The sequence below is a fragment of the Perca flavescens genome, chromosome 12 (assembly GCF_004354835.1).
Source record: "Perca flavescens isolate YP-PL-M2 chromosome 12, PFLA_1.0, whole genome shotgun sequence".
Lineage (NCBI taxonomy): Eukaryota > Metazoa > Chordata > Actinopteri > Perciformes > Percidae > Perca > Perca flavescens.
Window position 1 is genome coordinate 21,363,581 of NC_041342.1, and position 27,647 is coordinate 21,391,227.

General features: G+C 40.5%; 1 protein-coding gene across 3 annotated transcripts in view; it reads right to left on the reverse strand.

The window, feature by feature from the left end:
- LOC114564873 (guanine nucleotide binding protein (G protein), alpha activating activity polypeptide, olfactory type) overlaps positions 1-27,647 on the reverse strand; it is a 42,353-nt gene that overhangs the window by 11,135 nt on the left and 3,571 nt on the right. For 2 of the 3 annotated variants that reach the window (XM_028592515.1, XM_028592516.1), the window contains exon 5: positions 15,349-15,446. In XM_028592515.1, the coding sequence (XP_028448316.1) occupies positions 15,349-15,446 (98 nt within the window). Of the gene's footprint in view, positions 1-4,515; positions 4,560-15,348; positions 15,447-27,647 lie in introns of those variants that run through there. The other variant, XM_028592517.1, reaches the window with a different exon arrangement.

Here is a 27,647-nt window from a genome sequence, read left to right on the forward strand (position 1 = left end):
ACGTGCAGCAGGACAGTGTGAAGGTGGAGCTGTGCAGGATCCTGGTCACCTGGTGGAAAGATCTGAGCCCGGGGTTCAACTTATCCATCCAAACAGGAACACTGTGCAGTTTGGGAGATGGATCTAAAACTAGACAAATCCATCAAGGGCTCAGTGGGTACTTCCTAAATATAGGAGCAAGAACGGAGACACTCCTGAAAGTCAAACCAAATCTTGTGTAAACAAAAGTGCCTGCTTTATCTCAACGCCGCCAATTTGCCTTCCAGGGCCGCATCAAGTCATGGTTTTGAAAGGTGTTGTATAAAAATGTGAAATACATTGTAATGCTCTTTTGTCTCTGCTCAGTGTCTAGGTGGACCATTACATTACCTCTACTTAAAATAAACTCAGCCCCCAAATTCAAACTACAGTGGGAACACAGGGACTCTGTCAGGTCAGAACCATGCCCCATGTGTAGCTCCCAACAACAGTTCTCACAGTGAAATTTACTTATGGGTTTCTCTAAATAATGTTGAGGCCCAACATCGATACACTATCTGTCAGCTACTGAATTAGTCTGTGCCAAAAATAGAAAATGAAATAAATATAGTCTAATCAACAATATTGAGTAGGTTTCAATTCTCTTGCCCGTAAACAACCACAGCCTCTATGTCAAATTAGTTGTTCCACTTGGAAGTCAACTGGTGACCTAGTGAAAATGAGCTTTTTCTCTTTTCCCTTAATCAAAAGTCAATAACCAATGACTTATATCAGACAGAGGAGTCTACTGTATCAGTGCAGATTGCATAAGCCTGAACTGAGCCGTGCTGGCTGATCCGGGCCGTGATTAGAAATTAACCAAATCCACAGAGAAGGAAATAAATTCTCCATTAAAAAAAAGTGAAATAATTTCCCTTTCAACTCTTATTTTAAGATTTTAAAAAAGGCAGATTCTCTGCCAGAACTCGAGCTGTTGAGGCCTGTGTACAATTTGTGTAGTTCTCAAACGTGCCTCCGGGTGGCATCCCTTCGCTCCTACTGCACACAGCTTCTCTTCCACATTGACCCTGCCTGCTTTTAGCAGCTGGGTTCCCATGGCAACCCCAGTCGGTCCATACCACTCCTCTCTCTCTCTCTCCCTTTCCCTCTTGTTCTCTCTCTATCCCACTGTCTCTTCCTAAGCCAGGCTGCACTTGTATCCTTCCATTCCCAGACTCTCCCATACATCTACACAAAGCAGAACCGCGCTCTGTGCTAGCTTTCTACATTGTATGTGTGTCACACTGTGTGTGTCTGTGTGTGTGTGTGTGTGTGTGTGTGTGTGTGTGTGTGTGTGTGTGTGTGTGTGTGGTGGGAGGGCACAGTAAATTTAGGCTTATGAAGAAGACAGATTATTTTAGAGTGCCACCATCTCAAACACACAACCAAAAATAAGTCACATTTTCAGTAAGGGGAAGAATGTAATGTGTAGTCTGTAGTATGTAAGAGACACAAGGTCTGTTACAACAAGACAGACGCAGTGTCAGTTGTGATAAATTATATGCACAGTGTTATAGGAATTGAGAGCTGAACCGTGGGGATAATTATAATAATAATAAAAAATTGAATTTGTATAGTCCTTTTCAAGGACTCAAAGTCGCTTTACAGGGCAAGGTAGAAAACACAGACAAAACAAAACAAGATTCAGGCACAGATGAAAAGGGAGGGGGGCGTGGGGCTACGGATAGGCAGAGGTGAAGAGATGGGTCTTGAGGCGGGACTGGAAGATGGTGTGGATCTCTTGGGGGAGGGAGTTCCAGAGCCTGGGAGCTGCCCTGGAGAAGGCTCTGTCCCCAAAACTGCAGAGGTTGGACTTGTGGATGGAGAGAGGTAGGGGGAGAGGAGGTCAGTGAGGTATGAGGGGGCCAGATGGTGGAGGGCTTTGTAGGTGAGGACCAGGATTTTGTAGGTAATAATTGATAAAGATGTTAAATCTTGAAGCAGTCAATGGGAGTCCCATGAGATGGGCCCGGTTATTGTAATGCCAACTGGAAATGACTCTTCATGACCAAGTGGTAACTGCAAACTGTGGTGATGTTGTGACGGCTTTTTTCACACATCCTCAACCCCCAAATGTAAAAAAGAAATCACGGCGGCTTTATGCACGCTGAGATGCAGCTAGTCAACAAATTACCAAGGTAGTTTCATCCGACATTTCTGTTACACCAGCAGATCAGGGGAAATGGATTTGGAGTGATTTGATGTGTTGGTGATTAGTGGGATATCTGTACAGAGTGATGTGTGTACAGTGTTTTTGCCAACAAACAGGTGAGAACAGCAGGGTCAAAGGGCCCAAATGGGAAATTTTGGTCAACTTGCCATTTAGTAAAATGTTGTCACTAACTAGTAAAACCCACTGATGTACCAGACCCCATCATATAACTCCACCTATACACAGCTCTAAAATATAAGTATTAGGGCTGCACATATGAGGAAAATATCTAATTGAGATTATTTTGACTGATAATGAGATTGCGATATGATTTACGATATTGGAGGGAATGATCTTTTTTTTTTAACATTGAAAAAAATTAAAATGATTATAGTGTGATTTTTGCAAAGATCTGTACCAAACAAAGATTTTTTTTCTTAAGTCTATAGGATACGATTTGTAGGCGGGGACATCTCTGCAGCACCACAATACTTTATTCAGAATGGTTTTGATACATATTTTGCCATTAACAAAATATTGTGCCCCCCTGCGATTTGGATATTGCACTACTCCATATTGCGATTTCGATACAATTGCGATTAATTGTGCAGCCCTACTAAGCATGATGTCAAACATTGTTAAAAAAATAAATAAAAACAACAGCAGGTGTGGGTTCCGTATGTTAGCAAAATGCTAGTGAAATGAAAGCAAAATTAGCATTAACATCTTTTAAGCCAACAACTGTTTTTTGAACATGAAAGCTGTAGGTCTTTAAATGCACATGGTGACAACATATATGTATGCTGCTGATTAATATATTTTATGGTCAACAATTAATAGTTTCTTCAGTAAAGTCAGACTATAAACAGTTTCCATTATTAATCAGAAAGTTACTTTCTTGTGTAGTGTAGTGTTTGAAAAATGGTGAAAAATACCCATCTCAATTTGCTAAAGCCCAAGGTCATCAAAGTCCTTGTTTTGTCTGACCAACACTCAAAAACTCAAATATATATATTTGTATCTACAATCACTTATACAACAAAGAAAACCACCAAATCCAGACAGACAATCTAGAGGATGGGACAAGGACATTCATTTTTGCTTGAGAAATAACTTTTTGTTGATTGTCAAAATAGTTGCAGATTAACTTTATATTGATGGACTAATCGATTTGGTAATAGCTCAAGTTTCTGGTGACAGACACAAAGACAAATTATCAAGCAACAAAGCTACACAAAAGAATATATAAGTACATTACGCCTTTTCTTAACCTATAGCAGCTATCAAAACATAATAGGTGTTTAATGGAAATACATTTCTAAATACATATTGTTTTAAAGTACAGTATCACTGAAGAACCACAACGGCATACAAAGAGGAAATGGATTTTCCCTTAGCAGAATGTTTTGTCAGGACACTTCAAGATGGGCTCCTTATCTATCTGGTCAGTATGGAGAAGCTGCGGAATCTCAGGTTAAGAATGCCTACAACAATAAATCATCAAACCAAACTGCCCAACCACATCTTGTGCTGGAGCCAAATGTTTACTTAAGTTAGCCTCCAAGCTACCTCCTTCAGCCTGGCCTGATAAAAACGGCCAACAGCTCAAGCTGTCTAGGCAAACAAACCGCTGTGACAGAATAAAATAAAAGGTTTCTATAAATAGCTTTGTGCCCCCCTCTGACCACATTCCAGAGGAGGTGAAAGTTGAGGCTTGTTTGACTAGTGGCAGAGTTGGAAGGGAGACCTTTTGCCTGGGTGTGGCTGGACACCGCTAACTGCTAGCCTCACTGCTAGCCAGGCCCACAGGCTACACAACCTGAGCTCCAGCACACAACCAGGTCAAACTCTGAGCAGGCGCTAAGGGTTGGAAAGACCCCATGTGATACAAAACATGCTAATGTCAATGCTAAACACACATGGTCATGTGCCTTTTGATGGATTTTGCATTGCTCCAAGTCTGCTGCTGCTCACTCTGATATGAACAGGGAGAGAGTGTGGAGCTGGGAGCCCCTGTCATGATTAGACAGCAAAATGTCTCCTCGTGTGTCAAACCCCACTTTGATCAATTCAGCACTGCACCCCCCCCTTGTCTCTAGCAGTGGCAGAAATGGTTTAGCCGTTTGTGTGTGTGTGTGTGTGTGTGTGTGTGTGTGTGTGTGTGTGTGTGTGTGTGTGTGTGTGTGTAGTAAGGGGAGACAGAGTGAGCAGGAAACCATTAAAAGGTGCATTCATACACTCGCAATGATTTGTTTTATGTCATTAAGAGAGGACAAGGTATAGCCAGGCAGTGCGTAGTCGCTCACACACACACAAAACCAACACAGAGGCGTTTTGTGTCTCACCTTCTGCTACAGACCTTCCCTTTGTTTACAGCGCATTGCCGGGATACTCCCTTTGATTCGGCTGCGCACACGTGACCCTCCGCCAGTTTCTGCTCTGCAGTGCTGCTGCTAAAAATAGCCTCAGCTTGCCCTGGCTCCACAGCTAGTTTACATAAGCTCTAAGGGGGGGGGGGGTGGAAGGGGAGGGGGAGAAAAGCGACAGAGGGGGGACAGAAAGGAGGGGGAGCCTCAGTGAAGAGAGAGAGGGAGAGAGGAGGAATAGGAGGAGGAGAAGGGTCTCTGGACGACCATTCCACAATCTCTGAGCAGGGAACCTGCAGCGCCACTGCTGTCTTCCAGCAGTCTGTGCCTTTACACTCCTGGTCAACGGCAGGGTGTGTATGTATTTGTGTGTGGTGTGAGAGAGAAGTAGGATTCTGTGTGTGTGTGTGTGTGTGTGTGTGTGTGTGTGTGTGTGTGTGTGTGTGTGTGTGTGTGTGTGTGTGTGTGTGTGTGTGTGTGTGTGTGTGTGTGTGTGTGTGTGTAGTCGGCACACAGACTCGCAGATATCCGCCATTCACCAGCCTCGCTCTGTCTCTCTCTGTCCTTTAAAATGGACGCACATTTTAACCCAAAAATAAAAATCTATTTATAGATACAATTCCCCTTCTTTAAGTGGACCATAAATTCCCATTTCTCTCGGCAGCACAGTTCATATTAAACATTCAGAGAGACTAACACAAACCTACAAACAATCTAAACATGGCACAATTTTGCTAATTTGATATGTAAACTGAGATGAAAGTTACTGAACATATTCACAGGAAAAAGGCAATTGTGGTGGACTACTTCAGTTTTCCATACATTTTGACATAGATTTTAAATATACTATTCAAAATGTGTATCGTTTTTCAGTGTCTGCTTTCAAATGGGATCCAACTTATTGACTAAATACAGGCTGTCAGAGCCTCTGGTCTCTAGAAACAAAATAAAAACACACTGGTAGTGTAGCTAATCTTGTGACATGTAGCGTGCTATGCTGGGCAGCTAAAGGCTCTCTTAACGGTTTCCAAATGTCCAGGCAGGGTGAGAGCTTTCTAAAAACACAACAGCTACAACTTTAAACAACATCCACAGTACATTAAAACACTTACCTAATGGACAGAAAGCCATTAACAATTACAGTAACACTAAATCTTAGGCCCTATGGTAAATTTGAAGATGTTAAATGTTGGGACACACACACACACAATATAGGAAACAACGTGTTCCGCAACATCCTCTCTGCTGTTGCTTTCTAGCCTCAAGAGAGGACTGAATAGATAGACTGAGAGAGAGCAAGGAGAAGAGAGAGAGTCAGTCCCACAGGGGGACTTAACAACCTTAAGGACAGTGGTTTATGTAGATGGAGTCCCACTGAGCTTCCAGTAGATCAGATTCTACAGTTCAGGTCAAAACCCCTCTTTCCTTTTCTTCAGAAATCATGCGCACGCACGCACGCACGCACGCTGACAGCAGGGTCATCTGATTTGAGCAAGCGACACAAAGGTTTTTGTTAATCTGGATTAAGGCATTTTATAAAGAAAGTGTTTTTTGGTGCAGTTATAATTATGATTTGCATTGCGCAGTGGTGAACTTGTTAAAAGGCACACAAAAAAAGATAAAGATATTTAATGAACTGAAACCACTTAGGCTATTTTTAAGTTTGTTTACTGGAAGTAACAACTAAAACACATGAGGATACCAAAAAAGAAACATTAATAGTTCAAAATGCATTCAAAAGCACTTTTCTTAATTTTTTTAACTAGCTGCTTAGCACATGGCTTAGTTATGTGTCTTAATATTGTTGTCTGTAGCTTTCTTTGACTTTTTGGAGCACCTTGATGTGCTGCAACATCATCATCTGTGTTTTTTGTTTGTTTAAGAACTAGGGATAGACTGATTATCCACCCTGGACGATTATCTGGCCGTTTTTTTGGTAGTTTGCATATTATCTGTATCAGCGTTTTATTTGTCGGATAACCGATGAAGGGAATTAATTCAAAAGTGTGCTACTTTGGCTCTGCTACAGCTCTATGTCTGTCCCTCTGCTTCGGTTTCACTCACCACTAGGGTTGGGTACCGAAACCCAGTGTTAACACGGCACCGGTGCCTAAACGACCGGTATCTACTGGACCGAATTGTAACGCAGATTTCGGTGCCTCATTTCGGTGCCAATTAAATGCCTTTTATGCTGCTCTGTGATGCTCTGAAACAGACGTTAGTGGCAACAGGAGCATCGCTGCACATGACGCTAGTTAACACTTCTCTTGACAGCAGGTAACATTAGTCTACCGTTAGCTAGCAGCTGGATTAAACACAGTTAAAATGCTGACAGCTAAATGGTGTAAAGTGTGACTGTATTTCACTGTAGAGGATTCCAACAGCAGGACGTTAAGCAGTGTGCAGCTGCCGTTGTCGGAAAAACAACACAGACCGTGCGTTCACTTCAAACTAGTAAGCCTCGTGGTGCATTCAAAAGTAATTGTAAAATACCCTATTCCCCTATTTTTTTGAGTATCGGTTCAGGCACCGACACAGTTTTAAAAGTATCGTTTTAGCACCGGTATTGGAAAAAACCCCAACGATAGCCAACCCTACTCACCACTGAGTCTGACTTAATGTCCTGCCCACAACACTATCTGACTGACTGTTACTGTGTATTATGTTGAAAGTTTCTAATTTATTAAATAATTGCTTAAAGCGTGTTGGAATTTGTAACATTCCAAAATCTTAATTTTGATTTAAAGATTTTCATTTTCACTGTAAATGAATATTGGTTCCAAATATTGGCCATCAGTTTCATTAACTACTATAATCTGTATCGGCCTTTAAAAAACAGTATCGGTCTATCCCTATTTAGAACCAAAGCTTGTATCACTTGATCTGAAATCACACCAAACAATAAAAAAAAAAAAAATCACAGCAAATAAATTGTTTTGTTCTTTCTTTAAGCAACTGAAAAGCTCATTTTTTTTCATCTGCTCCATACCTAAACAATACACTTGCTATGCCATAGTTGGGATTCTACACCCCTAGCAATGCTAAAGTAGGCCTATATGAGTCATTTGCAATCAGCTAGCTCTTTGGAAACAGGCTTATTCCAGGAACAAAAGCTTTCGTTCCGAAAATTACATTGCGGATGCTTAAAATGTTTGAGTTTGCGATAATGTAACATCTCCTGTCTCTCTTTCTTCATCTGTTCTTGAGCTGTACCGAGCATGGGGTTTGTCGGTGTAACAGTTAATAGGGGTCCCCTCTCCTACACTATACAGTAGAGCCTTGCACAGGACTGTTTCCTTAAAACCTTCCGGGCCCTGAAGCCAGGTGAAGACATGCTCGAGTCAGTCCGCAGAAAACTGAAGCCCCGCCCCTGCAGAGAGCACTGTTTGCGTATTTATGCAAGGTTTTATTAATATTGAACGTGTCGTGTATCCAAATTGCACCAACTTTGACACTGCAGGTCCTTGGGTACCCAGCAATACACCCGCCAAGCATGAAGTAGATTGGATGAATGGTTCTCGAGACATTCAAAAGGACACACATGCAGGCAGACAGAGACAGAGATTCCTTGCTTTATAGTAAGATAAATTCATTTTTCATTCAAACTTCAAAATTCTCAAACTGTGCAAGCCCTAAACAATACAGTCCATGAAGGTTTAACACAATTTAAAACGTTCTGGCTGCAGTGAGACAAACATCACAGAAGTAAGAAACCCATTTCTGGAACTGGAACCAATTTCAAACAAGTAATTACATTGAAATATAAAACACACAGATCAGTTCAGACATGTAAGACGAGCCTAGACCCTGTCACAATTAGCCTCATCTGTTGGTTTTATACTGTGCAACATCAAAACACCTAAAACATTAAGAAATTAAGCAACTTATTGGTGGCAGGAAAAAGCAGCAGTGACATGCAGCGGGTGTATAAATATCGCTCTCTCGGGCTCTTCCGTGAACAGAAGAGGCTTCTTATTGAGGAGATCCACTGTTTGCGAAGCCCCTCTGTTTCTGTAGGCCCTTCAGGGGCCGGGGCTGGCTGACAATGCCAGCCATTCTTAGCACTTTACTGCCCCAGATGACTGTGTCAGTGGCCCCCGGGCTAGTGACAGAGTCCCGTGACCAGCACTACACCCCAGCCCTAACCCCAGCCCCAGCCTAAGCCAAGATCCAGACCCAGCCTTGGATATGTCTACTGCTGGAGCTCCGTCCCATCCCAGCTGTACCTCTCCTTCCTGGACCAACTACGCTACATCCTGACTTGTAATGTTCCTTGTGAATTTAAACATGTGTGATGCATTGAATCTTGTTAAGCAAAAAACTCCATTAATCTTTTAAAGAGCTGCAACAATTAATTGATTAGTTAGAACAAAAGAGTAACTGGCAACTATTTAAATAATTATTAATTAATAGTTTCAGTCCCTTTTTGAGCATCAACACTGGTTCTCAACTCGATTCCAGCTTTACAATGTAAAGATTTGCTGCTTTCTATCGGTTTTTCGGTGTAAAATTGGTCTCTTTTAGGTTTGTCCTGTTGGTCAAACCAAAAGAGAAGATATTTGAAGATGTCGCCTTACACTCTGAGAAACTGTGATTTAGATTTACCAGATGTTTTGCATGCCAAAATGTTGCAACTATTTCAGTTCCCCCAGGAGTCAGGACATGTTGTTATTAACATCTTTTCAAAGTGTGTGATGATGACACCCATTTTCCAATTCACTCTCAAAAGCCCGCACTTTCCCTCAGTATTTGATCTTTCCTCCTTCCATTTAATCCTCATTAGGATCAATGGCAATGGTGCCAAAAAATTTAAATTTCTCTGGATGGCTGAAGCAAGAACAATCTGATATTTGTCTCAGTACGAAGGGTGAATCAGGGCCAAGTCTCGTCTTCCTGTAGGTTTTCAAATGTGTTTATTTACTGGTGTGTGTGGTGTGATTACCATAACCTTAATGGGATTGTGGAGATGAATAACTGTAGAGGGATAATAATATGGATTGAAAACACAGGGACCTACAAAAGTATGACTAACATTGAGTAAGAAAAGTAGGGCTGCAACTAGCAACTATTTCTATTATCAATTAATTTGCCAATTACTTGTTGGTTAATCAATTAATCGTCTGGTCTATTAAATGCTAGAAAATAGTGAAAAATGTCCAACACAATTTACTAAACCCCAAAGTCACATCTTCAAATTGTTCGTTTTGTCTGACAAATTGTTCAAAACTTAAAGATATTCAGTGTACCATCACATATAACAAAGAAAAGCATCAAATCTTCACAATTGAGAAGCTAGAACTATATTTGTTTTTAAAATGACTTTATAGAATAAATGGTAGTAGTAAACTGTATTTTTTGTCGACCAATCAATTAGTTCAATAATTGGTTGAATTCTAATGTTAATATTTAGTGTGTCCAACAGCTGTTAAATTCATTCAGGACACATAAAACTTCTCTCATCTGCATCACTTGTTTCAGATAGCCAGAAACTGAAAGCATACTGGTAAACTACAATTAGCTTTAGACAAAAACCATGGTGTTTCTTAAATAGCCAGTGGTCCTTTGACTCAAACTAATCAAAGAGAGGCTACTGTTGGCCTTGCATAATATTTGGAGGTAGATCATTTTAAATCACAAAAAAAAAAAAAAAATCTTTACAGCATTTACTGCCTCATCATGCTCCTGTAACTAACCCTGCATCAGGGCCATCTCTGTCAAAGGCCTTATTCACACTGCAGTAATACACCCCTGCTGTATCACTCAGCTGTTTCATAGACTCATTTTTTCAGTTATATTCCCAGACTCCAGCTCCATCCAGGGCAGCTCTCCTCTGGCCCAGTCCCTGCTGCTGCAGCCTGGCTTCCCAGCCACTAAGCACACCAACACAGGGAGCTCTATAACTGGATAACAATCATCCGCTACAGTAAGAAATACCTTAGTGTATGAATTATGTCATGAATTGTGTCATATTTGCTGGGGGACTGCAACAAACAGGAGGCCTGGGAGTTCAGATTTGCGTGTGAAAAAGTGTTTGATTTTGCCATTGACACATCCAAGGCATTGCAATGGAACCAGCCCGCCGCAGCTTAAAATAGCTCATAATCAATCAACTGGCAGACACATATCTGTGCTCTTAAAACATATAAATGTGCAATGCAGAGGGCGGATCAATGGGTGACAGGATTCCACAAGCATCGATATGGACATGCTCTTTGGCATTACAAGCGCTTGCCATCAGCCCATACTTATTTCCTGTGCCTCTGTCCAATGGGCTGTCCGGCGTTAGGCCTGCTGGAAAAATATCTGCCAGTGCAGCAAGGTCTGTGAAGGACAACGCAGATGAGATGGCAGAGGTATATAATCTGCCTTCACAAAATCTAAATACAACATGTAGCTAAATCAAACCCAATTTTCTTTCACTGTGAAAAAACGGTAGTGAGGAAAGAGCGCACACAAAACGCACTTTTCATCTTCATCTCATCAATCCAAATGACATAGGGCTGTCAAAACTGGCCAAAAATGATGTTTGAATGTTTTGAAGGTATAGGCTACTTATTTCAACATAAACAGGTCTTCAATATATATATATATATATATATAATATAAACTAATAAAATAATATCCTATATCATGAAATTGAATATAAAGACCATAATGTTAGACCCCTCTTTCTCTGTTTAGCATCTGCACCGCTAAACAATTATCCCCCTAGTAAGCCGGCCGACCTCTAAATTAGTAAAACATAACAACTTAATGTTTCGTTCACGCACTCTCGTCGCGTCATAGGAAAGCACATTGCCATCGCCAGATGAGTGACAGTTTTGTTCGGCTCATTTTCTGTAACCAGTATAACCATGAAGGCATGTTGGTTGGGTGGAATTAGCAAGCTAATGTTAGCTAACCAGCTAGCAGCGGGCTGCTCGGTCCCTCCACTCCCACTGCAGGCAGACTTCTTTGCCGAGAGAATGGATGACAGCCCGGAAGATAGACAGTCTGGTTAGCCAGGCGTGGTAGTGAAGTAGAGGGTCTGTAGGCTCGGTTCGGTTTTGCTGCTGCTGATTCGGGCACACTGTTTGTTGTGGGTATAATAGCAAGGTTTGTATCTGGCTGTTCTTTTTGAATGATGAATAGATTATTACCGCCTGCTGGCATTACGGGTATAAATCCCACCATATGATATTATATTGATTCCTAGAACAACGATACAATATTTACTGATATCACAAAGTCTGCCAAGATACAATTTCGATTTGATTCAATTCAGAGGCCTTTGACCGATACGATACGTAACACAATGAATTGCAAATGTGCAAAGTTGTTTCCTGCTCCAAAAATCATGCTAGGTATTGAAATTGATTCATTATATTTCAAGATGAATTGTTAGTGAATTCACAGCACTAAATCACACATACACATTCCTATAGACAAGGAAAGAGAGGCCTTTGACCAATACGATACGTAACACATTTAACACAATAAGTTAAAATGTAACAACTTAATATTTCATTTCATTTATTATTTGAAGGCTACATGCCACTATTGTTGTGTTTTTATAATGTTCAACTGTTTAAATATTTATTATATATCTATTTTGTAATTGCTTTTTTATTATGCGACTGTTGCCACTATTGTTGTTGTTTTATAATGGTTAAATAAAGGAATTAATGTTTAAGTATTTTTTTTTTTTTTTTTTTTTACACATCGTGGTATAGACTTTGGTATTGTGTACTTTTGGTGGTATTGAAACCGACTGCCAGATTTTTGGTCTTGTGACATCCCTATTCAGTACACAAAAATAAAAGAGAGCAGGCGTAGAGAACAAAAGTAGAAGATGAAATGAAAGTTTCCTGTACTATAAGAATATAAGGAGGTTGTTATTGTAGGTTATTGGGTCGGTGCTAGGCACCTAGCTAGTCTTGAGAACAAGGGACAAGCTATCAGACAGATCCTTATAGTATTGAACTTAGAGGAATAGCCAAAATAACACAACAGACATTCTCCAAACAATATAAAGTTTGTTTAAATACAGTCCAAAGGTATGACCTCTGCTCCCTTCCTTTTAACCCAGTTGGCTGCTGAAGCTGTCTGCCAGTGTTTCAATACTTCAGGATAGTCGCTGAGAAAAGTTAGTGTAGTTTAGTGGTAACAACAATAGGGGTGCGTGCGTGCGTGCGTGCGTGCGTGCGTGCGTGCGTGCGTGCGTGCGTGCGTGCGTGCGTGCGTGCGTGCGTGCGTGCGTGCGTGCGTGCGTGTGTGTGTGTGTGTGTGCGTGCCTTCACACACAGACAGGTCTGCTGCCATGTAGGAAAAAGTATCTATGAATGCCCTTCGTCCACAAAGTCCATACAGAGGTTCATACAGAGGTTAAAACAGAGAGGAAGTAAGAGTGAGGCCACGCAGTCTGACAAATTCCAGACATCAATCAAACACACTGACAATAGAGGCACATTGTAATGTTTCTACTGAACAGTGAGATTTCACAATGAAACGCAAATGTGCAAAGTTGTGTCCTGCTCCAAAAATCATGCTAGGTATTGAGATTGATTCATTATATTTCAAGATGAATTGTTAGTGAATTCACAGCACTAAATCACACATACACATTCCTATAGACAAGGAAAGAGCAATTGAGCAACGAAACACAACAACTATCACACAACTGAACTGCCATTTAAGTAGGAAAACACAAAACTACTGACAAATAAAAGTAAAGAGCAACCACACCAGGACTGCAAGACAATAAACCACGTCAAAACTGAAATCACAGTTTGTACATTTATATACTAAACCACATGAAGCTGCAAGTTTTATCGTGTTTTATCTCCTTTACACACAGGAAAAATAAATGTGTTACAAAAAAGTATTGGCCAAACATACAACTGCTGTGGGAGGGAGGGGGAGGGGGCAGTGGGGGGGGGGGGGGGTGGGAGAACAGCAAGAAAGGCAATAAAAAAAAAAAAAAAAAAAGAATGATATTGAAGACAGGGAGAACAATTGGGACTTAAAATAAACAATTAGGCTTCAATGATTCAGCATTATTTTGGATTTAAAACAGTCACAAATTCCATGCAAATAACATCCTTATACTTACAACATAAAGACAGAATGCATAGTGACCAAGTTCCAAAACCAGTAAATCCACTCCACATATACCACTCTAGTTAAATACTGTATGCTTTTTACGGTCTTCATTTCACTCTGTTAATGTTTACTCGTGTCACAGGACAGCTGTATTTTCAGAACTTCAGCTAGTTGCAAGCCCCAGTGGTTTCAGCTATTATTACAATATAGACTTTTTCTGATTTCAACATTCAGAAGACAACTGCATTTACAGAGTTGTAACAGGACACCAAGAAAGAAGATTTTAAATGTTGATGATGCCACAATATTATGTGGTATCATGATGATACTGGAATATTGACTAAAATAAACACATAACATATTGTGTAGTCGTACTGCACACATAGTGACTCAGGGCAGCAAAGACAAACACAGGTCTTGGACTGCAACAGCTCCACCTTACAGATTCATGTGACTCTTCAACCATCACCTGACTGACTATCTCTCTCCTTTCTATGGAAGCTGGTTTCAGGCAGGGCAACCAGAGGAAGATTTGACCCGAAGTCAAATTTATGTTCAAGGAACGGAATATATTCAGGAAGAGAGTACAAAGACTGTTTGTCTACATGCTTTACAGTCTTTAAAACATCTCAACGTTACATCTATGAAACGCGGGCTCACAGATCGCTGACAAGGCAATATCTCTTGTCACTGATAAAGTGTGCCTTTGACCGAACCCTGAGAGATTAAGTGAGCCAACCTTTTGGACAGGAGGGGACAACTTCCAGCGCGCTGCACTCCATGAGTCTGTACCATGTACATGTCCTCATATTTACATGTGAATCCAGAGGTGAGTCAGAGAGGAAGCAGAAGGAGAGCACAGTGAGTCACTTTGCATATCCAAACTTCCTTTTACAGGCAAGGCGGGGGGCCTCCACTGTGTACAACCAGCACACTATGGTGACCCAAGGTAAAGTAGGAGCCTTCCAAACAATCTGGGTCACCGTGCAAAGATGCATCAGTTTCTACGCCTTGCCACACTGCAGTTATCGGCATTTCCTAACTACAGTATCTAGAGTACAATTGTATTAGGAAAACCTCTATACAGATAGCCCAAATCAAATCATAACCCACATAGCTTTTGTCCAGCCTTAAAAATGCTGACATTTAGTCTATCAACTCCACAGGTAGGTTGTTACCATCACCAACACTAAAATGAGAAATCTCAACTTTAACTACAGCATTATCACATCTTTACATGTGTTTACAGACACATTACATCAATACATTTGAATTTCCAATGAAATGAGAATGTTAATACAGCCCAGACCAGCCTTAGCATATTGCCACGGTGAGTTGTCAAACACGCTGACATGAGGCGATACATGTATAATTTTCCAAAGGACGAATATAACTGCTACTTGCCTTGCCACACCCAGAGTAAACATATCTTAGCCATATTCATATATGACATGACACCAGCAGCACACATCGCAGATCGTTCACCTCAAACATGACACAAAGAGGACCGACAGAGCAGGGATGTGGCAATAGTTACAATTTTACAGGCTGTAAAAAAAAAAAAAAAAAAACAGCTCACTTGATTTGTTCTCACTATACTATAGCTGCACAAATAACTGGTCGCATAATGTATGTTATACATACATATATTAATTATCAATCTTTTGTAAACCTGCAAGAATATTAAGCTCAAAGTCACACCACAAAATGTCTTTCAATGTTTGAACTCACTATTGTGCACAGTCGATGAGCTGGTACTCATTGGACCTCTCAAAGCATGCCTTCACTCCTTCGTCGTCCCACAGCTTCTTTGCATGATCAAAGAACTCCTGAGGAAAATAAACAAAAAACATTAAGAAACAGACAACAGACAATAACATACAACAAAAAGACTTGTAGTACAATGTCATGATGGGAAAGTCAGGGGCCTTAAATTCATTCACATTGATACTGTTGAAGCACACCTAAAGTTACTTTATCAACCGCCTCCTTTGTGAACTTTGAGTCCACTTTGAATTATGTAAAGAAATATTCTTGAAAGAATATATACTATAAAGGATATACTCTTTTAAAAAATGTTTTATTTAGACCTACACACAAATGCCAAAAACATGCTCACTTCATTGCCAGTATGTCTGGGTTACCTTAGCAGAATTTTTGCCTACATACTGTAGAAAATACAGTTGTGAACAGGTAAGTCTGCCATGTGTTCATTTTGAAAATCTGAAATTGTACTTAAAAATGTGACTTAAAGTTGTTTAAACTTGTGCTGCCATGACAACTAGATAGCTAAATAAACAAACCCACCGAATGGGAAATTCTATTGCCCATTTTGTGTATACATTTATCCAAAGAGATCTAATTAGTCATATCCACAGTTTCTCATCTACACCAAGTACCACACTTACAGTTACACACAATAGATACATACAGTTCATACACACATCTGCCCAGCACAAGCACTGTCTACTACTGTTGGTCACTGAGCTGTTTAGGTAAAGCAGCTAGGTTCCAAGGACTGCCGTTTATAGGAGCAGAGAGAGTAGTAGAATATCTTTCTCAACAAGTAAGTGTTAGTATTAAGTTAGAGGCATAGTTCAACATTTTGGGAACACGCTCATTTGTTTATTTTCATGTCTGTACAATACATATGGAGTTAGAGTGGGGATGTGTTTAGCCTAGCTTAGCATACAGACTGGAAGCAGGAGGATACAGCAAGCCTGACCCTGTCTGAAGTGAAAAGACTACCAACACATGCTCTAACTATTTCCTGGTTAACAACAGCAGGGCACAGGGACTGTGCACAGCTTCTCAGAGTCTTGTCGTCAAAATGAGGTTGCCAGATTTGGTACTGTACCATTGAGCCTGTACGGGGAAGTGGGTAAGTATACTAAAACCAGTGCTCACAGACCTCATCTAGCAAAGTGCAGCATAGCCAGAGACGCTGCTGTAACTGACCCTAAAACCACAAATTTTAAAATTTTGTTTGGTTATGTACGGATTAAAGGGTACAAAGAACAAGATACAAGCTCCAATTACGTACTTCATGCACATACATACAGAGTCATATTAATAGTATACTGTAAGTAGAATTATGTATTCTGTAGTCTTCTCAAGTACAAACTAGTACTTGCAAAGACTACAGTGACTCAGTTACAAATGGTCAAATGAATGCTCTTCAAAGTGCTGGCCAGTATTCATTTTAACAGCTTCTCGCATATTACCTTTCTAAGGAACCTAAGGAGAGTCACATCAAACTTGAAGTAATAGGCTTCTCATTATGCCGTAACAGCATAATTGTAGACACTCTGTAAAATGTATTTGAATGCAGCAATGCATCAAGAATCTGCAAAATAGAAAGCAAAATATTTCCAAAAAAGTACAAGAAGAATTCCTACTGACCCGATTGTTTTGTTACTTAATGACAACTCTAAATTACACCTGCTTGGGAGACAGAAGAAAGTTTGGCTAGCCAGTTCAACCGCAACCAAGAAAATGATAGCTCAACACTGGCTCCCCCCACTCGCTTTGTATAAAAACAGTGGTTGGCGTATTTTCTAGACACAAAGCCAAATCATTGACTGTAGATCTACGGAAAAACGCAGCAGCACAAGTATCAGTCCTAATGACCTCAGCATCACAAGAATTACAGGAGAGTGACTAGGCAAGGTGTGATCTCTGTTTTTGCTTTTTTGTCTGTTATTGTTTTCCTCGAGACCGCAGAGGGTGGGAGAGGGTTTTTGTTCTTGTTCAATTGTGTTTGTCTGTTAAATAATAAACAATTGATCTAAAAAAAAAAAAAAAAAAAAAAAGTACAAGAAAAGGTTATTTAATACTGTATACGGTAACGAGAGTACTTGCAATTAATTACTTTACACCTCTCTCAGCAGTAGCAGGGGGAGTTGATATACACTTCCTTGATAACAGGTTTATCCAACAGTTCCTGAATTTAAGCTCATGATCTGGTCACAAGCTCTCTTCTCTGAACTGTAAGCCAAAGCAACAAAAGGTGGTACACTTGGATGGCATAACTTAATTGTGATCAAATTCAGATAACACTACAGTTACATCTCTTAAAATATACAAATAAAATCCATCCATAGGCATGATGCTGTAAATCATGATACATGTCTCAGTGGAAGCATTTTGAGGGGAACTCATCTTATTAATGACTTTAAAACAGTTCACAGGACTTTCTGTATGCCCTAAACAAAGATGATTGGGCTAATATCCCTCATCGCCTCCTGTGCACATGTCTTTCAGATGGGCTCCTCCTCTAGCCTGGAACAACCACATGACTCTCTGCACTCAGCACTGGCTCTCCGCTCTGACTGGGGAGAGGGTGAAAGTAGCCCCGAACCAGAGAGCGAGGGAGAAGGAGCCTGATAAATGATCACATGCTCCGAGAGATCTCCTCTCGGCAGATCCGGTGATTAAGTTCAACATGGAGGAAATCCACTGATCCAGTCCGCAGAAGTATCACAGAGACTGCAGAGAGACGTTAATATTTGTTTACTTTTTTGTTCAGGCACAAGGCAGGAATGACCTAAACAAGGGTGTACATTTTACCTAAACATTTTACCAAAGTATGATAGATTAACACATTATTTTAAATTTTACAACCATGTTTCAGTTTTGCATTTACCTGCTACACCAAACTCTTGATTAGGAAAAAAATTGGGCCATATTTGCTTTCTTGCCTGTATTTGCTTCTACTTCTGCTACAGTCAAACTTAAACACCCACCTCAACTAGTATCAATAAGATTCAACAGCGCTGATTACATTCTTCTGCTATTAGTTCTGCAGATCTTGACAAATTCTTTATACCAGGGGCTTGAAAACCCAAAGAAGAACCTGAAAAAAGCTAGCACGCATTGGGCCTGGATGTAGGGAGGACAAGGGGTAGAGAGTGGAAGGGGCAGGGGGGAGAGCAGAGTATGGTCCTCAGGGCTCTTTTCCACAGAGGCGTGTGACACTGGGCCTTTGAATAAATGCAGTGTGTGCTGCAGTGCCCTACAGAGGAACTGATAACACACAAAGAGACCAGGAGGGAATCTGCTATAACACAAGCTTTTTTAACTCTTTCCTGTGCTCTTCCCACTCCACTTCCACTCCCCCTCCATCACCAGCCATGAGATGCTGATTTTCCGGTGGCTCTGCTAGGACCAATTCTCAGTTCAGCCTTGGTTTCAATGTTAATCAAGTTGTGTGCGTGATGTAATATTTACTTGAATCATATAGGTCAGGCTGACACAGGGAACAAAATGGCCTCAATCTGATTCGACTTAGCAAAACAAAGTTTGGGGAGCTAATGGCTTGCATCTTCCGCCGTGAGGGGATATTGAAATTCCTTTGGGTAAAGTTTTGAAGAGACCTTTGGCCTTTGAGCAAAATGTACAGCCACTAATCTCAAATCCCTCCATACATAGCCAGGCAGACAACCAGCCAGCTTCTCAGTACACCATCAACACCACATTGATTGAATCTGAAAAGAATATCTGACTGTGTTAGATAACAGTCACCCAGCACAGAGAGAGACCTGACTTCCATGGGTTACTCACTTAAAATAAAAAATAAATAAAAAAGTACAGACAAATTTAGCGAAAACAGAGTTTAAGTAAAGGAGAGAGGGAGCGAGTGTTCGAGACTGTTCATCGGATCCAAAAAACGAAGCAGCCCTTTGTGCTACCCTTTGCCCCACATCACGGATCCTCAGGTAATTAATTAAAGGAAAAACAAACTTTTACTGAAGCTGTTCATCATAAGGAAATCACCACAAGGTAACAACAAAGGAATGCTATAGAGGTGTTACCCTTCACGGCTGTAGTGAAGAACAAAAGCAGCACAATGCAGGTCACGTTCCTAGAAAATCATAATTATGGGTCGGCCTGTAAACATCATCAGACAATATTAAATAACGTCACACACACTCACTGACAGTTTAGGCACGGTGTAAAATTTAAACCATTCATCGGTACAGTAATTCTGCACCCTAACACAAAAATAGATCAGTACAACAATGGGTGGGGCTGCAGATAATAATATGAAGCTCAACTTTCACAACAGACTGTAATTCATACCTTAAAAAAAAAAGTTTGTGGGCCTAATCCTTGTCCTTTTGTTGAGATTGTATAGAAATAACATGTCTTAAACGTTTGTTCTAGCATCAAATAACCAGCATTACATGTAGGTATTAACATGTCTGATGGACAGGAAGCTACATGGTGTAAAAACAAAGGGGCTTATTTGAATTTGCTCCACTTCAGTTGACAGACACCGTCGGGTGGCTAGCATAGCTACCACAGTGGCATTTGTTTCTATTTGCATAGACGACCGTTTGTGTCGGGGCTTTATTTTTCCATGGGCCTACTGTTATCCCAAGCTACTGCAGGGAAGGGTTTTTACAAAAAAGGCTGCCTGGTGATAAAGAGTACAGGCCAGCAAAACTAAACATGGCGATTTACATATACTGTACGACAAGAGGAAAAAGGTTGTCTTACAAAAGTTCCCAGTCATGAAGGTGGATGCAAAGAAAAGTGCAGCTAACACTTTCATGCCTATTTTGTTGTGTTGTAGCCAATTATTCTTAATATTCATGATCCATCTGTACCATAAACATAGATCATGAAGATATTTCATGAGAGTTTATTTTTATTTTTATGAGAAGATATTTCATGTAGGGCTGGGCGATAAAACGATAACGATATGTATCGCGATAGACACATAATCAATATCAATAGAAAATGCGGTCGATAAAACGTTCGATAACTTGTTTTTCTTCATCAGAAGAAACCAGAGGTTGTGAATCAAGTTTGGTTGCATGAACAAAGGCCCTCACTCTCTGGCAACCTAGCAACGTGGGGAGTGACACTCTAACAGCCAATCATGTAACAGTATCATGTTTGGTTGCGCCACATCGCTGTCTCGTGTTCTTCAATAACAGAACCGGCGTGGAGTGGAAAGTGAGTACCGGAGCGAGCGAGGAAATTGTTGATAAAACAGGAAAAGTCAGTATGGCAGTTTTGGGGATTTTATAAGTCTGACCGTAGTCAGACCAATGTCGTCAGACCGTCGTCCCCACCAACACTGGTAATACCATAAACTTGTTTTACCACTTTAGCCGCGCTCACACTTTCGAGCACAGCCGTATCCGCCATCAACATCCAACAACATCTGCAGCTGCAACACGGCACAAGCAGCAGACCACCATGGAGAGGTACTCTGCATCAGCGCCTTACTAAACGCTACAAAGAAATAACGAAGGCAGACATGCTGAGCACTGTCCAGAAGCCAGGTTACCAACCTAGCACTAAACCTGCAGAAAATAGTTCCCCTAACACTTTGCACTATTTTATGACACTTTATTAAGCATTTCTTACTTATTCGTTAATTTTGCACCTTAATGTTAAGAGATAATTGTTAAGTGTTCATTGTGATTTTAGACCTGTTTACATTGTAATTATGTTTTCCATGGTTGTGTTGACATTTCTGCTTTTATAATTGAGGGGATTATAATCAGAGCAGGGTTAAGTTTTAAATAAAAATGTTTAAATTTAATATATTTTTCTCCTGGTCCTTATTTTAAATAGGTCATAAAAAATATCAATAATTATCGATATCGACCGATATGAAAAACTTATATCGTGATACAGTTTTCAACCATATCGCCCAGCCCTAATTTTATGAGAGTTTGACAGCAAAAAAAAAAATTTGCACCAACATACAAAATCCATACAGGAAGAAATCCATCACTTAGAAAAGACACCAACTTCTCCACCAACAGTACCTTCAAAAGACCATGATGCAAGGAAGTCATAGTTCTGTAGCTTGTCTCCTTCCTATTTGACTAACCAGACACAGCCCGACACATTGTTCTTGGGCTCACTTTTCTCGAGCGGAAAAACCTAACTATGCTAGCACGTCAAATTATAATGCCCAAAAGAGTCATTTAATTGGATAAACAACACAATTATTTCAATAATCAATACTATAAATACAAACAACTGTAAACATAAGGATAAGTCCAGCCTTCACGAAAGAAGACCGAGAACACAGCAAAGATAGAAAAGTTTTTCCATGATTATAACCTATAAACTGCGTGAGTAAATGAATGCAAGAATTACCTCAGAGTTATGATTGGGTATCGTTTTTTTTTTTTTTTTTTTGTTTGTTTTTTTCCAAAGAAGAGCAAAAACATTAAAGAACAGCTTGTTTATTGCTAAGGCAGTAACATCAATAACATCATCTTTCCAAAAGTTTCCATGTAAAACATACTTTCACATTTTCACAACGGCGCCAACAGGTGAAAGCCACAGGTTACTAATTGGCCGTGTTCTTGTGCTGCTGTATTGGATATCATGCCAGGTGGCACTAAGTGACAATATACAGTAGTGGTGACACTGACGGCACAAGTGAAGCCTGAGACTGATGACAAGCACATACACTCCAAACAGAGCCATGTTGTTCCCTTTGGCCTGGCCGGGCCTGGGAACTCAGCGCCGGCTCTCCCCATGGCCCCGGCACTCACACAACACAACGTTACAGCAGCACAAACTACTGCTGCCCTGCTAACACTCTCACCAATGGCCTATGAGGAAATTAACACCCAAATCCTTTTAATAGCTATTCTTGTGATGTAGCATTAAATAACGTTTAACGGGGGAAGCTGGGAAACATCATGCAAAGATGTAAAGCAGCAATGTGAAAACAACGTCACTTTAAGAACAAAGCAGTGAAGTGATTAAAGAAGAGAGCAGCCTGTCCAAAAGGTCTGAATATTAGCTCGATTTTTAGGCCTTGTTGGCAAAGTCATATGCCATATTGTGGCTAAGAGATAAACACACGTGAAATTCACTCCTCTATATCTTTTTTTTTTTCTATACGGTGAACAACTGCAAACTTTTCAAAATATTTTCCCAAAGATAAAAAAACCGGAGCTGCAGCTAACTATTATTTTCATTAGGGATTCTTGTCAAAATCAAAATCTCTTAAAACTCCAGTGCGGAACTTTATTTTCCATCACTGGCACTGAGAATAATTACAAAACCCTGTTGACAGCAGTGGGATTCATAATAACGCCACATTGCTTGCATTCCCCCTTTCCTGTCTGCAAGGTATTGGTTAATAAAGGTAGACTGACATACTGTGTAACCAATCAGAGAGCCAGAAGAAAAAAAACTGTAATCGAGTGAGCAAGGTTGGTTGACAGCACTAATAAGCTGTATTGGCATACTTCCGGTGCACCAGCGCAGGAATGTTGCCACCGAAATCAGACACCACAACCTCGCTACACTGAGAAATACAGAGCGAGAGATATAAGCTTTCCCTGGCTTAATCAGTACTGTGTTAACTTGTTTAGCAAGGGCTTGAATGTTACAACGTTTATTTATGTGCGATAGTTCCGCACTCTAGCTTTAAGGTTTCAAATGTCTTGCTTTGTTCGTCCAATATAGATATTCGGTTTACAAAGATGCCGGAGAAGCTGGCACTTGGGAATTTTGGCATGTTCTTCGATCAATCAATCATGTATTAATGACCACACAACCAAGGTCGGTGAAATTTGCTTTCAGGACAGCATGGTGGGTAAGCACAATACAGCAGTGCCAGGAACATCAAACACACAGGTATAAATCAATCAATCATTTTAGACACATGACGAACACAACAGACATTATTCAGATATTACCACAAGAAGAAATTCACACAAAAATATTGATAGATTGACACAGTTCTAAGTGCAGTACTTCTGTCAGGGTTAGAGAGAAGTGTTCAGAGTTCCTATTGCAGTGGGGAAAAAACTTTTTTTTAATGCATCAGCTGGAAAAGATGGTGGGCAGGGTGAGAGGGGTCAGAGGTTGTTTTTTTTTTTGCTCTTTTGATTGTGCATTTGCGATATAGTGATTCAACTGATGGTAGGGGGGGAGGCAATAATCTTGGATGATTTATTAACTATGCACTGCAGTTTTTTGCGTGCGTGACTGCCCATGCTGCTGTACCAAACGGTTATGGATGAGCTGAGTATACTCTCAATGCTGTTAAAAACTGAAGGTGGTTTTGTTCTACTATGAATTTGTTTAGCTGTGTGTGCCAAGACATTTGAATGCATGGGTGCTGGTGGGACATTTTTTTTTTGACTGAACTTTTTTTGACTGGTGTCCAATGATGAGCGTTGAAGACATGAAGTCACCTAGAGGGGTCATGGGGTATGCCTGCCTGGAATGTTTATTTATTTAGTTTTTAAAATGGTGCAATTTTATGCTACTAGTGACGGAGTCATATCTCACCTGAAAATAATCTAAAAAGTCAAATAAAATAAATAATATTCCTGACATCAAAATACTGATTGAAGTTTAGAAAAAGTGAAGAACACAGACAGTCAGTATGTCATTCATCCTGTCCTCTGTCCTCCTCTGCTGATGTGAATCATTGCCTGCAAGTACCGCTGGTAAAGAGAGGAGAGGCTGGTTTGTCTCAGCCAACAGCTAAGTTTACAAGGATTTGCCAAATTTTAAGATATGTGGCAAACTAAGCTAAACAGTTAGACTAGCATACAGACAGATTTTGTTTTAGCTTGTTTGTAGTCTGGCAAGAACATTACCAGGAAAAAGCCTGATATCTGATGTCAGGCTTTGCCCCTCCCCTTCTGCTATGTGTGCGTTACCATTCTCAAAATCCCTTCGCTACGGGAAACAACAACAACCAGCTCCGAGCTAGCAAGCTACGTGCTGAAAATGGCAAGTTTTTATGAAAATTTGGATTGGGCAATAAGGCAGGCCTGCTTGGTTCGTTCAGTAAATGATTGTAAAGATTTACAAAAAATATGTTTAAGGCATTTACCATCTAACAGGGATATCTCAGCATGTTTGCCCACCGGTTATGGAAAAAGCTTATTACGCCGGGCAAGATAAAGACACAGATGAAAAGATTGCTGCTGGCCAGTTCTCCATCGTATACGGATTAGCAGAAACATTCGTTGGCGAAAAAATGATGGCGATTCACCTCGCAAATGCGTTACTGTATAACGTGAGCAGTTAACTTCATTTAACATTTTATGCAGCATTTTCTTTTGCCATTTCAACAAAGAATAAAAAGACATGACCCCCCCCCTATTTTCCTCCGGTGGTCCATTCCATAAATACCAAATCGTCCCTTACCAGACCTACCGCCACAGAGCTGCGGAAGAGGGTCTGGCGAGCTGTGGTTTATTGGCATTTCTTTAAACCAATCACAATCGTCTTGGGCAGCGGTAAGCGCCGTACAGAGCCTATGCAAAATAGCCTCTGGAATGTGTACGTTGAAAGGTGGTTTTAGTTGTGCAACAGAAAACTCAGATTGGACAGATAGTCTAGCTAGCTGTCTGGATTGCTAACAGAAAGAAATCCCAAGGTAATGCATATCTGGCCTAAATGAGGGAAATCCGGCAGAATTTCCGTCGGCAACAGGGAAAACCCGGAAGTGGAAAATCGTAGATATAGACTAGCCCCACCGTGTTCCACCACCCAAACAAGTTTCTTCCCGAGACTATTTTGCACAGGCACCTCTGCATCTGGAGCTTAGCGCTGCCCAGGACGATTGTGAGTGTTTTTTTCTCCTATCCTAGAATGTACTGTTTGTGTGTTGTAGCCAGACTTTACTACAGTGCTGACACAGCGCTGTAGAGATAGGTCTGGCAATGCAAGACTAGCTTGTTACAATTCGCTATTAGAGTGCACTGTATGAACTGTGTAACACATAGTGGTGGTGGATGAGAGACTGTGGACAGAGCTGATTGAATTATCACTTTTCTACATGTTTAGGCTGCATGTTTATGCTTGTTGAACAGGGGTATTGATAAATTATTGGCTTTTTACTCGTGAACGATTTATTGTACTTATAGTAACGAGCGTAGTTTGAGGAGCTCACCCACGACACATAGAGCAGAGGGGATGCTGCAGCGTGATAATAAATTACACCAAAACATTAAAAAGTACTGATAGAAGAACTAACGTTAGCGATGTGTCGATTGCAATACGATCAGTGTTTCCCGATAGGTTCTCCTTGGGAGCCCCGCCCAGGTAGATTTATACCCGCCCAGATAGATAAAATCAGAATAACATTTCTTTTCCAATCAACAATGTATTTTTATAGTGCACACAGACCAGTGACCTCCAGCCCCTCCGTCAGGCCAGAGCCAGGCTTACGTTAGTAGTAGCATGTTGCTTGTCGCTTCCCGTGGGATTTACTGTAATAATAAACCATTGAAACACCGTGGCCACACTGCTGTGAAAGAGCCTTGAACGTCATTTATTAGAGTCTGGTTGTTCACCCTCTCCGCGGCAGTGTGTTTCGCTGGAGCTGATCTATATTTTGAGTTAACAAGAGCTAACCAGACCTAATCGTTGCTAACCGGGCCTTCAGTTCTCGCTCTCTCCTTGCCCATACCCATTAACTGTAACGTTATGTATGCACTCGAGCCCGAATAAAACCCGGAATTGTTGCTACAAGTTTGCTGTAAAAGTTTTAAATTACAATCCAGAGTTGTTTGAATGACAGAAACTGTTCAGATGAGATCATAATGAGTGCAACACAGACATGTATAGTACAAAACAGTGTGTGTTACAGGGTGTCTTTATTATTATGCGTTATTAGGATCCTCAAAACACAGATTAAAACGCTTTAAAAAAATGAACAATGACCTATAACAAACTAAATGAACAATGAATTTACTTTGGATGGCCTTAAGTGTAATATGATTTAACAGGAGTTAGAAGGAGACATGATGTGCGCATAGTGTTGGGATTTAAAATAACACGTAACTTTCTGTATGGATCATAGTATGGTTTTAAGGTTTAGTTGAACCATAACATGTATTTGACAAACCAACTAGATTTAACTGACAAAGCACATCATAGGCTACACTTCATCTGTATCATCTTCTAGTCTGGTTTGTTTTATATGTAAATATTTATTTATTATTATTATTCTAAAATATCTTGTTATGTAGTCCTTTTTTTTTTTATAAATAAATAGTTCATAAACCTTTGTTTGACTAGTTTATTACTGAACCCAGCCATCACAGGCCGAGCGTCACATCCTGCGCCACCCACCACCACAAATAAATGCTCAACCTGTGGGAAACACTGAAGATGATCCTATAGCATGGGCTATATTGTTAAATGCAATCCAGAAACGTCTCACTTTGGTAATTACATTAAGAGCCAAGCATATGGTGAGACTTTTGTATGTTACGCCGGTTGCGCTACCCGTAAAAATAAACAGACTATGACGGAAATCTGTCTGTAGACAGAGCTCCCATGTGAATGAGTCAGTGATGGTTATGGGTTCTCCTGAGACGTGTATGTGGGTTTTGGGGAGGGGGCAGTGCCAGAAATCTATTATGAGTTCTTGTGTTTTAGATATGTTGAGCTGGAGGTTGTTATCAAGAAACCAAGTGGCTGTTTGGGCTACCTGCTCACGGTATCGGTCTTCGTTATTAGTTCAATTATGTATGTGTCGTCTGCATATTTAAGAATGGTGACTGAGCTGTAGTGTGGAGTTGTTTGTATAGAGGGAGAAGAGCCAGGGTGAGAGGAAGCAACCCTATAGGGCGCCTGTGCTAAGGGTCAGAGGGCGAGATGAAAGGCTCTTTATCTTAGCCCTCTGTTGCCAAGTTCTCCACAGGAAGCACTGATCCAGTAGCATATGCAGGGGTAAATATTCATGTACAACAGTTTATTGAAGAGATTGACCAGGTTTATTGTATTGAAGGGCGAGCTGAAGTAGGCGGAGCTATAGGAGGCCAAGCTGAACGATTAATCGATTAATCGGTTATGAAAATAGTTGCCGATTATTGCTCTGTCAATCAAAAAATGCATTAAGTAACTAACAGTTTCAGCTCTAAAAACAAGCTTTCATATATAAAAAGGAAACAACATTTGACAATTTTAAATTGTTCGGTACCTCACCTCAACATGAGACTAAAAATCACTGTCAACTCCAATAAAACCAACAGCAAAAGTGCAGATCAATACTTCCAAACGGAGACGAACCC